The sequence below is a fragment of the Gossypium hirsutum genome, chromosome D13 (assembly GCF_007990345.1).
Source record: "Gossypium hirsutum isolate 1008001.06 chromosome D13, Gossypium_hirsutum_v2.1, whole genome shotgun sequence".
In the NCBI taxonomy this organism is placed as follows: Eukaryota; Viridiplantae; Streptophyta; class Magnoliopsida; order Malvales; family Malvaceae; genus Gossypium; species Gossypium hirsutum.
This window is the reverse complement of record NC_053449.1, coordinates 59,371,010-59,386,583: the sequence shown is the minus strand read 5'-3', so window position 1 is coordinate 59,386,583 and position 15,574 is coordinate 59,371,010. Positions and strand designations below refer to the sequence as shown.

The following is a 15,574-nucleotide window of genomic DNA, read 5'->3' as shown; positions in this document are numbered from 1 at the left end:
GTTATAACGTATATTAATAACAAATAATAGTTATTTTATCGAAGTGGTTGAATGATGTTTTCTCAATCCAAGTGAGATGTGTGTTAGGCGAAGGGCTTGCATGGGCCACTATCATTTAGTACCTCCCTTGTTAGGTCGGTTATAAGACCTGATGGGCTGCAAGTATGTTGGCTTGGCAAAGTTTGGTGGAGGGCCATGCGAAGTATGTCTAAGACACCTAAAAATCAAAGTTTCTCAAACATGATACTCAAGGATGTAGATCTTTAATCTTTGTTAACAATGTCAAGGTTTCATTGGCAATTGCACATATTAATCTCAAACCCGAGCACTCAATGGCCCATACCCTTAATCTATTGACATGTCATTTTATCATATTTAGACTTCTTGAATTAGGCCAATGAAACCTCAGCAATGCTAGCAAAAGGTTAAGATATTGAAAATTTGAATGTTCATGTTCAAGTTCCACATATACATATTCGAGCCAGAAGCATTGTCACTCATATTATCCATAATAACTTTTCACATTGCTAGTACTCGAATCATAGTAGTTGCAATCCAAAAGCATTCTCCCACCGATTATGGATGAAAAAAAATGCTAGAATCTTTAGAAACCAACCTTCTCCTCGAGCTGTTTATTTTCTGAAAACCAAGCCTGAGCTGTTAGTAGATCAATCTGCCGTCGTGCTAACACCTGTTAGAGAAAACAGGAAATTATGAAGTAATTCCATGCACAAATCATTCACGTATACAGGTAAAACATATGTAAACTATCGTTACTATTGCAATGAGCAATGATGATGTCAAACCCTAGCAATACGAACAACCCGGTGGAAGATGATAAACACTAAAGGAAGCTATATCGATCAAATCAGCTGTGTCTTACGCTGTCAAGAGGTATATGCTTAGCCTTCTGTATCTTCAAGTCCATTGTAAAGCTACTCAAATCACCTACTTTAATGTTGTCGGGAAAACTGCCTTGGTGCCTTGCTACCACCAAATGTTTGGCTTATAATTTAGACAATTGTGGGGTGTTTTAGAGTTTTTAAGTTTAGTTTGTTAGATTATATCTATAAAAGAATATTTATCATCACAACAAAGAATAAAGAAAAAAAACATATGCTTTTATTATATTAATATAATTACAAAACCTAAGATGAATTCCTAAAATAATAAAATAAATAATTAAAAAATAAAACTAAAAAGACCTAAAATTATTGAAAAATTCAAAAAGTAAAATCTTCACAAACGGCTTCCACAGCTAACTTTTTGACTTCACAAGAAGGTGTTCCAAATTTGTCTTCGGTAATTTTGAAGGAGCACGATTCTTTACCCACACATTCCTGTTAAATTTTTTAAAATATATATTATTAGAAAAAAATATTTCAAGATATTAAAAAAATTAAAAAGAAAAGAAAATACCTTTTCAAGAATTGATAAAGCATCCACTTTCGAGTCATATTCACTTTTGTCAAATGATCCGCACACACCTTGTGGACTACCAAAACTAGCAAATTTAATCTTTGAAATTGGTCGATCTTGGCATGATAATTTCACTTCTTTTCCTTCGTGAGTATTTATGCAAATGGATCCGATTTCAACGGTTTGGAATTGTACACCGGAAGGATTACCACCAAATTCCTCAAACAATACTAAAGTGTTCTCACCGTCTTTAAGAAATGATCGAGGAACATGATACCTATAAAAACAACAAAATTGGAATAATGACAAAATAATACTAATAATATGAAAATGAATATTTATATAAGTAAAAAACTCAAGGGTTACCATCTTTGGGTAGGTTCACCACACTTAGAGACACATTTACTATTACTGTATCGGCCACGATAATCACAAGTCTTTGTCTTACAAAGCTGCTTATCAGCTATATAAGATGGCCAATATCTACCAAGGTTATGACCATTCACCCAAGCCATGCCCTTTCCTAAACCTAGTAAATCCACAACTACTGGTTTATTCTCCAATGGAGCTTTGAATGTTGTCTACAATTTCAAGAACACCAAACATAAATATTAGTAAAATCAAACATTATATGTAACATTTATAAGTAAATGTATTACTTTTAATTACCTTGTACCAAGTGAAGTTCCTGTAAATCGGAATAGGGTCGGAAACCCATTTGGATGATGATTTTGAAGCACAATCTATGCCAAAAAACTTGTTCGAAATCCCATTCAAACCAACTTTATATGTCCATTTATTTGAAGACAAATCCTTGACAACATTTTTGTTCAAAACTAGCTCAATTGGTGATGTAATTCCAGCTCCAACCAGATCAAACATTGGACCATAGTTCTGTATTATTTTGATTCAAATTACACATTAAAATTCTAGGGTTTTTTTTTATTTGTCGTATGTATATATATATATATACCTTGAATCCAATAGTGACACTAAGTAATGATATCAAGTTTTTCCCGAGGGAGAGGTTGATGTTCCTCTCAAAAACATATGTTACATTGTTGTTACCATATTTTGACCATTGAGAACCTACGAAAACAAATACATATAAATTTAAATAAATATGTTTTGAATTCAATAATATGTATATGTATAATATAGTTCATAATTACCTATATATTCTCCATTGAAAAAAGCATGAAGAACATGACCAGAATCATTGACACGAAGTGTCACTGTTCCATTCAACATGGGATCATTTTTTGCAACATCAATACTGTCCAAAAAATTAATTAATTAATTAATTAATCAAAACATATATAATTTATATTTAAATGAATTGAATATAATTGAGTTAAATAATTTACCTTGTCATATACCACAAATAATCACTAGCATCATTTGCCATATCCTTTTGATCAACAATCTTGTTAAGAGAAACATCTCCCCTTCCTTGAACAGAAGCTGATTCGATCAACTCGGGTCGCCACGTCCATTTCAAAGAACTCGGTTCATCTTCAGCTTTGTTCAATTTCTTAACCATCAATGAAGTTTGAGTAGAAACCTGATTTATTTATTTTTAAATATAAATCCATTTCTAATCATATCATATTGATCATAATTATAATAACACAAAACACGAAATTAGAGTTTACCTTAGCGGTATTATATGCTTCCTCCCTACAATCTAGAAGGATACTAATAGACCATGCTGGAACAAAGAATTTAATGCCTCCGAAGTTGACATTTGCATCTATTTTGGTATTTGTATTGCTCAAAAAGCAACTTGATTTCTCCTTTGTTTGATAAATAGTAGCCTAAATCATATATATAATTAAGAACAATAATTAGAATAAAATAATAAATATTTATAATTTTTCAAATAAATTTATATATAAATTAATTTTATTACCATGACTAAATTGCTGAATTTTTCATTTATAATGTCCCCATTTGTAAGAGTATGCTCAATGGAATGTAGGACATCATGAAGCTGCTTCAAATGTCCCCATTTTGGTTGGTTCAAATTTCCTAATAAAAATTAATAATTAATTAGAATAATTATAATTTATATATATACATACATATATATATATATTCAAAGGCATGAAATTACCATATTCATCAAGAGGTGCATTATAGTCATATGTAGTGGTAATATACGGGCCACCAGAAGTTCTACCAAAATTGGTACCACCATGATACTAAAAAAAATGGGAAAACAAAGGGGTTAATTAATAAAATTAAATTATTAATTATTTAATTTTTAAATAAATCACTTACCATGTAATAATTTTGTAGTGTACCACCCTTTTGAAAAAATCGAGCAACAGAGTAAGCAAGATCTTCTGGTGTTCTAAGAGGGTCTGCACCACCCCAACTCTTAAACCTAAAATCAATTAAAATAAAATATAATATAAAGTTTATAATTATTTAAATTAAATTATGAACAATTTTAAGAAGAAAAAGAATCACCATCCAGTCCAATTTTCAGTCCACATTTTAGGGGTATTAGGATCTTTTGGTTTGTATTCATCACAATACCAACCATTGCATGTCTCCAACTACAATTATAATTAAACAAAACAAAATCAAAATTAAATTATCACAAAAAATGTATTTCTAAATGAAATAATATAGTAAAGAATAAATTAAATACAATACCATAGGCTTTGGAGCAGCAGCTTGTTGACACATGATCCATGGAACACCAATATCAAGAGAATCAGCCATTTGGGCACACAAATTAATATATGATTTCCCGTCATCTCCATATGGGTCCATAACATTTCCATATTCATTCTCAACCTATATATATACATTTAATTTTGATATTATTTAAATATATAATAAAAATAAAAAAAATAAAACATAAAATTTTATCATATATACCTGAGCTAGAATGATATTTCCTCCCTGGGATGCAAATAGTTTCTCTTTTTTCACCATATCAACTATCAAAGTTGTAAAGTTTTTCATTTCATTCTAAAAAAAATTAAACACATTATTTATATATAAAAATAAACAAAAATACAATAAAATTTTTATTTTAAAAAAAAGCTACTAAAAATTAAAAGAATTACCATAAATACATCATTTTTAGTACGGAGAGAAACTTCAGGCATATTATGCAACCATACAGGGAAGCCTCTAATAAAATAATAATAATAAAACTATTAATACTAAAAAACTAGTTAGATAATTTATTAAATAACATAATTAATTAAAATTTTAAAATAACATAATTCCACTCAGCACAAGTATAAGGTCCAATTCGAAGAATTGCATATAAACCTTGGTCTTGAATTGTTTTAAGAAATCGAATAATATCATGATTTCCATTAAAATCATACTGACGACGAGCTGGTTCATGTGCATTCCAAAATACATATGTTTCAACCGCATCCAATCCACCTTCTTTGGCTTTTCTTATAAGATCCGGTCACATCTAATAAAAAATTTAAAAAAAAACTAATCAATAATCATTCCAAATCAAATTATAAAAAAGTATCTCGAATAATTCAAATGTAAATTGTTACCTGAGCAGTACTTCTCGGATAATGAATCGAACCCGAAAGGATAATTTTATGATTTCCATCAATTATGATGGATCTTGAATCATGAGTAACATTAAGCGCATTCGAATGAAATAAGATGAAAGAAAAAATAAGAACAGAAAATAAAATATTGAATATATTCATTTTTTTTTCTATCCAGTAAAGCTAAAGAAAAAGTGTTGAGTGAAAAATCAGAAGAGTATGATACTGTATTTATAAGGGTAGTAATTGAATTCATATCAAATACTAGATTTTCAAAAGATATTTACTTTGATTTATTTACTATTTTAAATAAATAAATTTTTTAATTATAATTAATTAAATTCTCGTATTATTAAAACATTTAGAGTTTTAGTTATATTAAATTAAGGTTTCTTTGGATAAGTAGGGATGTTCTAAGATTAATTTGAGCCATTTTCTGTAAAATTAGAGTTTTGGCAATTTTGGTTCTTCAAACCCAGGACGGATGTTTTCGGCAGTTGCAATCAGGTCGACGAAGGCAACTGAAAGTCTTTGAAAGCAGTATCATTTCGGGCAGTTCAGAATCCAGGATTTTGTGTGGATCGCCTTTCTTCTATTATGCTAAAACATTAACAGGGAATGAGAAGGCAACCTTAGCAATGTTTGTAGCGAAAATATGGAAATAAAAGAAGAAATCCTGGCATACTCTGTTTAGAAAATATATTGATATATACGAGGCAAAAGCATACCTTCCAAGCTCTAGAAGAGCATTTTATCAACCTGCCAATAACAAAATCATTAGCATTAGCATCAGTTGTTTACTAAGAACAGGAGCGAAGGTAGGAAATTTGGGGCGGAAATTAAATTTTAATTTTTACAATAGTAAAATTACAATTTCACCATTTGAGTAATCTACTACATCTTTATAATTTTTAAAGGATTAGATTAATTTTTTTATCATTTTTAGAAAAAAAAAACGTGAAATTTTAAAAGGCTTAAGATTACGCCCCTTACTAAGAAATGCAGAGATAAAAAGGAGTGAAACACATTCCCAATGGCGCAGTCTGGCCACTGAGCAATTAGTGAAGGGTATATCCATAATAACTGCGCAACCACGATTCATATATAATGTTAACCGTAGTAACTATTCACATTGCTAGTACTCGAATCAAAGTAGTAGTTGCCCAAGTGTCAACTTTGGAAATGGTTATGTTGAAGTTAAGTTTTCATGAATTATATCTACGGTGTTAATGACTTAAAATGATGTATGTGTATTGTGCAATATTAGTTAATTTAAGGAAAGAATATGTTAAAAGTGTAGTAAGAGACATGGAGTTAATCATGATTGAATGATTGATCTAATTATGTGATGTTATAAGTGGTTAGGGACTTAATTGTAAAAGATGAAAATTTTAAATTTTAATAGCAACTAAAGGTTGGAAAGGGTCCTGTACTATAGTTATTAAATCAAATTTGATTGGATAAATTATGTAATAAGAATGTTTTGGATATTAGGGTTGTAAAGGATTAAATTGAAATAAATGCATTCATGTTTAAATGATTGTAAATTATTTGAATTGTACGAATAATGAATTTTTGTTTTCGAATTTAATTTTTATAGGGAAAGAAGATGTAGGACTGTCTCATAACAAAGGAAAAGTTAAAGTCGTTAACGAATAGTCGCTTTCGATTTATGCTTCTATAACTCAATTTCAATTTGCTTTTGTAAACTAATTAATTGTTATAATTGTAACGGGCTGTTTTCAGTGAAATCAGAAGAGTGGTTTCAGGACCACAAATCCGAAGTCGTAAAATTTATTTTAATATTATTTTGAGGTCTACAGCATGATAATATGATAGTATAAAAAATTCGTTAAGAAATTTTACTGTTTGTAAGCTTAATTTATGAAAACGAACTAAATCGCATAAAGTGCAAAAGTTGTATTCTATTAGCTAAATGTGTTAAATAGCTATAGAACCTTAAAGTAGAAGTCCTTATGTGGTAATTAGACCATTAAATGAGTTAGTGGATGTGCATGGCTTGGTAATTGAGTAATTTTGAAAGTTAGGTAATGGTAATATGGTAATTAGGCAATTAAATGATAAAAATAAACAAAACAAAAGCTAGCTATCATCTTTTCCTATTTCTTTCTTCTTCAACCGAAAAACACAAAGAAAAGGGGAGTTTTGAAGCTTGAAATTCGGCTAGGCTAAATCCATTGCATGTAAGTAAAGTTTTGGTCCGTTTTTAATAATTTTTATGTTTTCGGGATCGTTGTAGCTTAAGCTAGCTAAATAGGGACTAATTTGCAATATGATTGAAATTCTAGGGTTTTTCCATGTGAGCATTCTAGTTGTTCTTGAAGTTTAATGGAAGAATATGAATCCTTGTTGTTAAATAAATAACTTTTGTTAAGTGATTTTTAGTGAAGTTGTCAAATATGGATTAAATTGAGAAATATGAAAATTATGTGTTAAATATGTGAAATTGTGAAATGTATGAGCTGCTATATGCACATATGAAATTTGGCTAGGCTTATATAGGGATGAAATTTCATGAATTTCATTTTACGAGCCTAGGGACTAAATTGTAAAAAGGTCAAAATTATAGGGACAAAATAATAATTTTGCCAAAACATGAATTTTAGATTGAATTGAATAGAATTGTGATTAAAGTAGTTAAATTTGATTATATAGATCAAGAAAAGCAACAAACGGAATTAGATCGAGGAAAGGACAAAGTTATCGAATAAACGATCATTTTTTGTTATACAAGTTCGAGGTAAGTTCGTGTAATTAAATTGAGTATTTATATGCTTTAAATGGAAATATATGTGTGTGAAAGATTTTGTAATACCCCGAAAATTACTACAGTAAGAAAGTAAGATAATATCCTTGATACAATAAAATAAGGAAATAAAGTGATAAAAAGGGTAATATTGAGTCAACATTGAGAAATATATTATGACATATTAATTCAAGAAAGGATAAAATTGCAAAAGTGAGAAAAGTTTTGTTGCTCAAGAGTAAATACTCAAAATTTGAGGGGTTAAATTGTAAATACAAAAAAATTGAAGGACCAATAATGTAAATATTTAAGGGTGGAATAATCTAGAAACTAAGGAAAATGGATGAATTAGGACCAAATTGAAAAGGTGAAGAATTCTGAGGGACTAAATTGCAATTTTACCAAATTAAGTGATGACTCAATGATGGAATTTGAAAAGATTGTAAAGGGCTAAATGGTCAAATAGAGAGAGAATTCTAGAAGGTAATGATGATGTTTGTGATATTTTTAATTAATTAATTAGATAATTATTATTTAATTAATATTTTATTGAAATTTTTAGTATTATTTTATTATTAAATGATTAATATAAAAGGGAGGAAAGATGATGAAAAATCATCATCTTTCCATGCAACCAACGTTAGAAGAGAAGAGAAGAAAGAAAGTTTTGCTTTCTTTACAATGTGGTCCTTTCACCAAAAATTCACTATTTTTACCTAGAAATTAAAAGAATTTCCATAGCTTCCAAGAGAGAAAATTAATAAGGAGACAATGGGGAGCTAGAATGTCAAGTTAGATTCAAGAAATAGAAGCTGGAGGAGAGAGAAAATCAAGTTAAAGATTGAAATCAATAGCACAAGGTAAGAACATCAAGATTTCAATATATTTTTAAGTTTGTTATTGTTGAAAAAGGATGGAAATGATGTTATAGTAGAGTGTTCTTGATATATTAGTGAAGGGAAATAAGTGAAAATGATGGGAAATATTATAGAGAAAGGGAATAAGGGAGTTATAAATTTAGTAATCAACATCTTGCACTAAAACAGTTTTAGACAACAGCAGTAGGTTATATTTGAAAAATCACCATAAATTGTGGAAATCGAATTAGAGGATGAAAAAATATGGAATTAAATCTTATTAAGTCTAGTTTCTCATAGAAGAAACGGTGTAAGTAATGGAATTGTAAATCATGAGATATAATAAATTTTGTGAGACAATGTCAGAATGAATTCGGGTTCTCCTGTTCTGACTTTGAAAAATCATAAAAAATTGAATAAAAATAATTAGAGGCTTAAATTTATATGTTTAAAATCCTGAATGAGTCTATTTTCAATAGAAATAAACTGAAACATCATCTAAATTCTGTACAAAGAGATAATTAATTTTTAGTGAAGAGGGGTCGGAACTGTCAAACAGTGAAATAGGGGAAACTTTAAAGAATAAACTGCACTTATTGGCTAAACCAAATATTCTGAAAATTTTATGGTAAGAAGATATGTAAGTCTAGTTTCATATGAATTTAGTGGATCTTAATTCGGAGTTCCGTAACTCAAGATATAAATAATTTAGTAACTATGACTCAAGTGGACAGCTTTGAATTAATATATAAATAAATGATGGAATTATAGATAATGTTACATATAAGCATATTATACATTAAGGATGTGGAATGGAGAGGAGGAGGAGGAAAATAAATGATTATTCAACTAGCATGAGTTTTCATTAAAAATGGCCAATTTGCATGTTTTAGGTTCAAGGACTAAATTGAATAAAAGTAATATTTTAAGGGTAAATTGGTAAAAATATCAAAAAGTGACCAAATTGCATGAAATGAATTGCTTTATTATTTAAATTAATAAATTGAATGAAATATTAATTTAGATCATGATTGGGTGGAAATTCGAGGAAAATAGAAAATTACCAAAATGTCCCTGAATTTTTGGTATTTCTGCAATTTAGTCTGGTAAGTTCGTGTAACTTGAATTATATTCTTAAATGCTTGAAATGTATGTTATTGATGTGAATATGATTTGAATGTTCATTGTATGAAAATTGATGAAACATTGATATATTTGATAAAAAGGGGAATAATGCATTGAATGGATGTATGAATGTTTATCACACTATCCATTAATTCTATCGGTAATTTTGGATGTTTTGATTCTGGTTATAATGACATGTATGAGTTAAATTGGCCAACGTTAGCTCATTAATGTTTTGAATTTGATTGATTTTAAATATGAATGCTTGATGAAATGAAATGTCTGTAAATTAATTTGTAAACTCTGGTAATGCTCTATAACCCTATTCTGGAGATGGATACGGGTTGGGGGTGTTACAGATTTAATTATTATGTATAATTACCGAGAGCATAATCGACGACGTACGAAGAATACCGAGCCCCGTTTGAACCTTAAGAATTCGTAGGATACAAATGACATGTCACTAGGGTTATCGTTTTAGTTGAGGTCCTGCATTTGTTGCGGACTCACCGTAGCTCGTATGAGCTTACCAATTTGTAGCTCATGAGAGCTTATCGATACTCAGCTTGTATGAGCTTACCGATATTCAGCTCGGAGGAGTTTACCGATTATCGTTCGTAGGAGCATACATGTGAAAGAATTGATGGATTGCAGTTCAGTACACCTCGTGTGTAACACCCCTAACCCGTATCCGTCACCAGATTAGGGTTACAAGGCATTACCAAATAAGACACAGTTCAGCACAATCATTTGTCTCCTTTCGTACACCAAAGAATAATGATACATTTATAACATTATCAAACTTGAATATCCTCAATTTACTTATTTTAAATTCAAATATATGAAATGATAATTACAATTCAAATCAATCATACCTTACTAAGCATGTATCACAAATAAACACATTTCAAAATTCAAACTAATTCAATTTAAACATACATCAAAGCTCAATCGAACATATTCTATAATTAACAAATTCGAACCAAACTTGTATACATCAGAGTCATGTTAAATTATATAATACTTTCAATATTTGATTTCCCTAAATCCATCGTATTAATGACATTTTCATAATTAAATCATATTCAAGCATATATCTTCACTTTTCATATATAGAAAATATGTCCGTACATAATTTCACTATCTAAATATCAAACATTGCATTTCATAACTTCTGTATATGTACATAATGAAACCAATATGTATACAACTTAATGTCCAATCACATTTACAACATTAGTAACATTATATTATGACCTACATACCTTTGATGTCATTATATTATACACATATGACCATTTCAATGAAATCATTCAATCATAAACTATATACGCTCAATACAAATCAACTTATCCTTTAATCGACTAATCCAATAAATTTATAAAAGCTAAATTCAAACTTGTATTACTCACTTAACTATCATTACCCGAATTTGTATGTATCTTATTCATAAATTTTAAACCTACCTTGAAATCATTTATATTTATCATTTAAAAGACTAAAAACATGCATATTTATCTATTACAAGTTTGCGCATAAGAATACACCATTTTAGCCATATCAAAAAAATCCATACAATTCATATCATTTTACAGATATAAAATCGAATATTAAGTCCACTTGCATGAGCAAATCGTACCTTTATTAAATACTCCACATTCCTAATTTATTTCATAACAAATTGACATCCATAAATAACCTCATAAATTGTACAATATTTAGCCATTAAATCATAAGTCAAAATATGCCATTTCCGAGTTCACTTAATTACTAAATTACATAACAATACCTTAACAAAGCATATCAAACAAGATTCACATATATTTACTTATAAATAAACCATAGCCGAAACACTAAGACTAAAACCAAACATATCACACATATCATATATATATATAACACATAACCAAGATTAATTAAGCTTGAATATCATTTACCTCATTACCGAAGCACATGACTAAAACACCATAATATATATATACACCATGGCCAATTTAGAGATTAACATATTATACCAACTCACTTCACTTATATGCTTTAACTAAGCTCACCTATGTCGAATTATTTACCACCTTCTTGACAAAACATATCAAACATAATTCACATAAATAAATATGCATTAGCTGAAATACCAAAATCAACATATCTATCACTTGATCAAAAGTATAAAAACCATGCTTAACAAAATAAATAAGCCATTTTTTTTTGCATGGCTCATATTTACATACCCAAAAATCAAACATATTAACTAGACTATACATGCCGTAAGTTTAAATTCAAACTTAGTAAAATACCGAAAACAGTCGATAGTGTGATAGACTTCTCTGATGATTCCCGTGCTCTTAACCAACTTCCAAATCTATAAAATTGAAAGCGATTACACACAGTAAGTTATTAAAGCTTAGTAAGCCATAAGCAAATAAACATTTAATCATTTACATAAATTAAGCTAGACAATTAGTAATAAATCATTATAATTTCAGATATAATTCAATTTATCAATTTATATATATATATCAAAACTTATATAATTTGTAATAACTTCCCTCTTTACCGAATAATCAATTGAACATTAATATAACCAATCATCACTTTCCTCAATGCACATATACATCAAAGGCCGAATACATATATATTCAAATATGCAATCACATAATTCATATTTCGCATAACTTCATATCATCAATTCAAGTATACAACTTACCTTATTTTCAAATAGGTAATCAACTACCACATACCTGGTCACTTAGCCTGATTTATACATTCGTACACAACTTATCTTTGCCCGTTGAACCATTCGGAATTAAAAAGGATACTCGGATAGTCGAAAGACTCGTACAATGCCAACGTCCCAGACGTGGTCTTACATGTAATCACATATCGATGCCACTGTCCCAGACAGGGTCTTACACGAATCAAATACGATGCCAATGTCCCAGACATGGTCTTACACGTAAACACAAGTCGATGCCAACGTCCCAGACGTGGTCTTACACGATAACACATATCGGAAATCCTATGTCATGACATATGTATCCTATCTATTCCTAAGGTTCGTAAGGGCTTTCGGACAACGTATCTCGATCAAATCAAACACGAAATAAAACTTCCTGGCTTATCACACATTCGACCAATACACATATATATCCACAAAATTCAATTCAACAAATAACATTTATATATTTGCAAATTCAACAACATTTATATGCTAATAGACTTACCTCGGATGTCGTCGACTGTTAAATCAACTACTCGACCACTTTTGTATTTCCCCGATCCAAATCTAATTTCTTTAATTCTTGATCTAAGCATATTCAAATTAAGTTTATTTAAACATCATTCTATTCAATTTAGCCTAAAAACACATAAATAGGAAAATTACAATTTTGCCCCTAACATTTCACACTTTTTACAATTTAGTCCCTTTTGCTCAAAACACAAAATACACAAAATTTGACTACACTCCTTAAGGGCCGAATATTCCAAGTGTCCATACAAGCCCACATATTTCATTTATTTCATATTTTAGTCCCTAAAAAAATTTATTTTTACAATTAAACCCTAATTACTCAAATTCATCAAAAATTCAAATACAAAACATGTTAATCTTTCACATATCTTTCATATTCCATCATCAACTATCACAAAGCTCAAGCATTCATCAATGGCATTTCTCAAAATCATCAACAATTCACAAAATTAAGATATGGGTTTTGAAGTATTCAAAGCAACGATCTCAAAAACGTAAAAATTATCAAAAACCGAACAAAAACTAACCTTGAATTAAGCTTCAAAATGGTCGAATGTTTCAAGCTTTCAAACCTTGTTTTTCTTTTCTACATTCGGTGAAGAAAGATGAACATAAAATGGTGGCTTTTAATGTTTTGTTTTATTATAACATATATTATTATATTATTATTATTTTAACTTTTATTTATATATATATATAAATCACATATCATCATTATGCCATCCACTACCTATTATTATTGGCTAAATTACAACATAAGGCCTCAAAATTATAAAGACAACAACAATTAGACACTTTCTTAATTAACCATCAAATTTTCATTTTACGCGATTAAGCCATTTTTTTCAAATTAAGCACACAAACAATAAAATTAATTCACGAAACTTTCATATATGTAAATTCACACATAATTAACACAGAAAATAATATTAAAATATTTTTCAGACTCGAATTTGTGGTCCCAAAAACCACTGTTCCGATTAAGGTCAAAATCGGGCTGTTACATCGTGTGTACCACCCGCGTATCTAATGATATTCTAAATGGTTTAACGGGCATAGTGTTATTATGAGATTATACAAGTTTGATATGAACAAGTACAAGTATTTACATGGAAATTGTTGATATTTGATATATGTTTACATGGCTTAGATGTTACAAGTACATGGAATTCAATTAATTGATGAATTCATATATGATTCTCGGTTTTATGTGAATATATGACTAACATGATTATGGATTGTATGATAGACTTTGGCCAAACTAAATTGTGCCTTGCTTTGAGTTGCTTACTTAAATGGTAGTCAAATGGTAAGTCTAATTTCGTATCACACGAACTTACTAAGCTTAATTGATTACTCTATTTATTTTTCTGTGTCTTATAGTGTTTCGGTAGCTCACTCGGACTGGAAGTTTTCGAAGATCGCATCACACTATCAAACGTTATTTTGGTACTTATGACTTTATATTTTGAGTTAAATGGCATGTATAGGTCATTTTGGCTAATGGTAGCCTTTATGTTATATTGTGTATTTAGCCATTTGATTTGGCTTGAATTTGGTATATTTTGTTATGTAAATATGTAAATGACCTTATTGTATATGATGTATGGTTGTCATGTAATGCTTTGTTTGTGAATTGATATTAGGGTACCAAATGGTTGAAGTTAAAATGTGGTATGCATGTTGAATTTAGGCACTAGATCTCATAGGTGAGGTTGACCATGTAGGTATACTTTAGAAGTATATTTGGTATGTTTTAAAGTGATCATTTGAATGTGTTTATAGGTATCATGTTTTATGTGTGAAAGTACATGTTATAAACTTGATATTGGTTGGTTTTAAGTGCCTAATTATGCCTCAGTTCTATACAAATTGATGTGTATAGGTTGGTATCAATGTGGGTGAGGAATATCGCTTGGAACATGACTTATTTTTGTTCACACGGGTAGAGATACGGTCGTGTGTCACAGCCGTATGCCCCTTAATACTTCTATAGAAATCAAGTTAGTAGCTTCACACGGCCTAGCACACGGGCGTGTGGCTGGGCCGTGTCGCACAAGTTAGTATACTCTCCAGTTTTCACACAGCCTGACACATGGGCGTGTGAGGTCATTTCGAAGGGTACACAGCCTGGCACAAGGGCGTGTGGTTGGCCGTGTGACCCAAGTCAGTGAGTTACATGGGGTCAGACACGGGCTAGGACACGATCGTGTGATCCCATTTAGAATGCCCACACAGCCTGAGACATGGGCGTGTCTCTCACACAGCCTAGCCACACAGGCGTGTGTCCTCTGCACTTTAAAAAATTTTCCATGTTTTTTTAAAATTTCCTTAAGTACTCGGTTTAGTCTTAAACGACTTTTAATGTCTATTTAGGGCTTTGAGGGCTCGTATTAAGGACTATATGATTGAATTTGGATGGCTTTTGTTTACAATGAGAAATGAACATGAATTGTATGATTGTATGAGTTATAAGTCAGGTAATACTCCATAACCCTGTTCCAGCGCCGGATACAGGTTAGGGGTGTTACAATAACCAATATGCCTATGCATTGAGGTAATGATATCTTTCTCTATAAACTTTGAATAATGGATTCAATTGATGATATTTGGAATT

General features: G+C 30.0%; 1 protein-coding gene across 1 annotated transcript; it reads right to left on the bottom strand.

The window, feature by feature from the left end:
- Positions 1–1,113: 1,113 nt before the first annotated feature.
- On the bottom strand, positions 1,114–5,144 carry LOC107889819 (beta-galactosidase 7-like). Its single transcript, XM_041109337.1, has 17 exons — positions 4,959–5,144; positions 4,714–4,867; positions 4,503–4,569; positions 4,312–4,404; positions 4,084–4,227; positions 3,895–3,983; positions 3,703–3,808; positions 3,536–3,623; positions 3,332–3,450; positions 3,075–3,236; positions 2,787–2,983; positions 2,592–2,695; positions 2,393–2,508; positions 2,089–2,313; positions 1,786–2,000; positions 1,420–1,696; positions 1,114–1,340 (listed from the first exon to the last, which is right to left on the bottom strand). Exons 3-17 carry the CDS (start codon positions 4,542–4,544, stop codon positions 1,224–1,226), a joined length of 2,094 nt encoding a protein of 697 aa, XP_040965271.1. The 5' UTR covers positions 4,545–4,569; positions 4,714–4,867; positions 4,959–5,144; the 3' UTR covers positions 1,114–1,223.
- Positions 5,145–15,574: the final 10,430 nt, after the last annotated feature.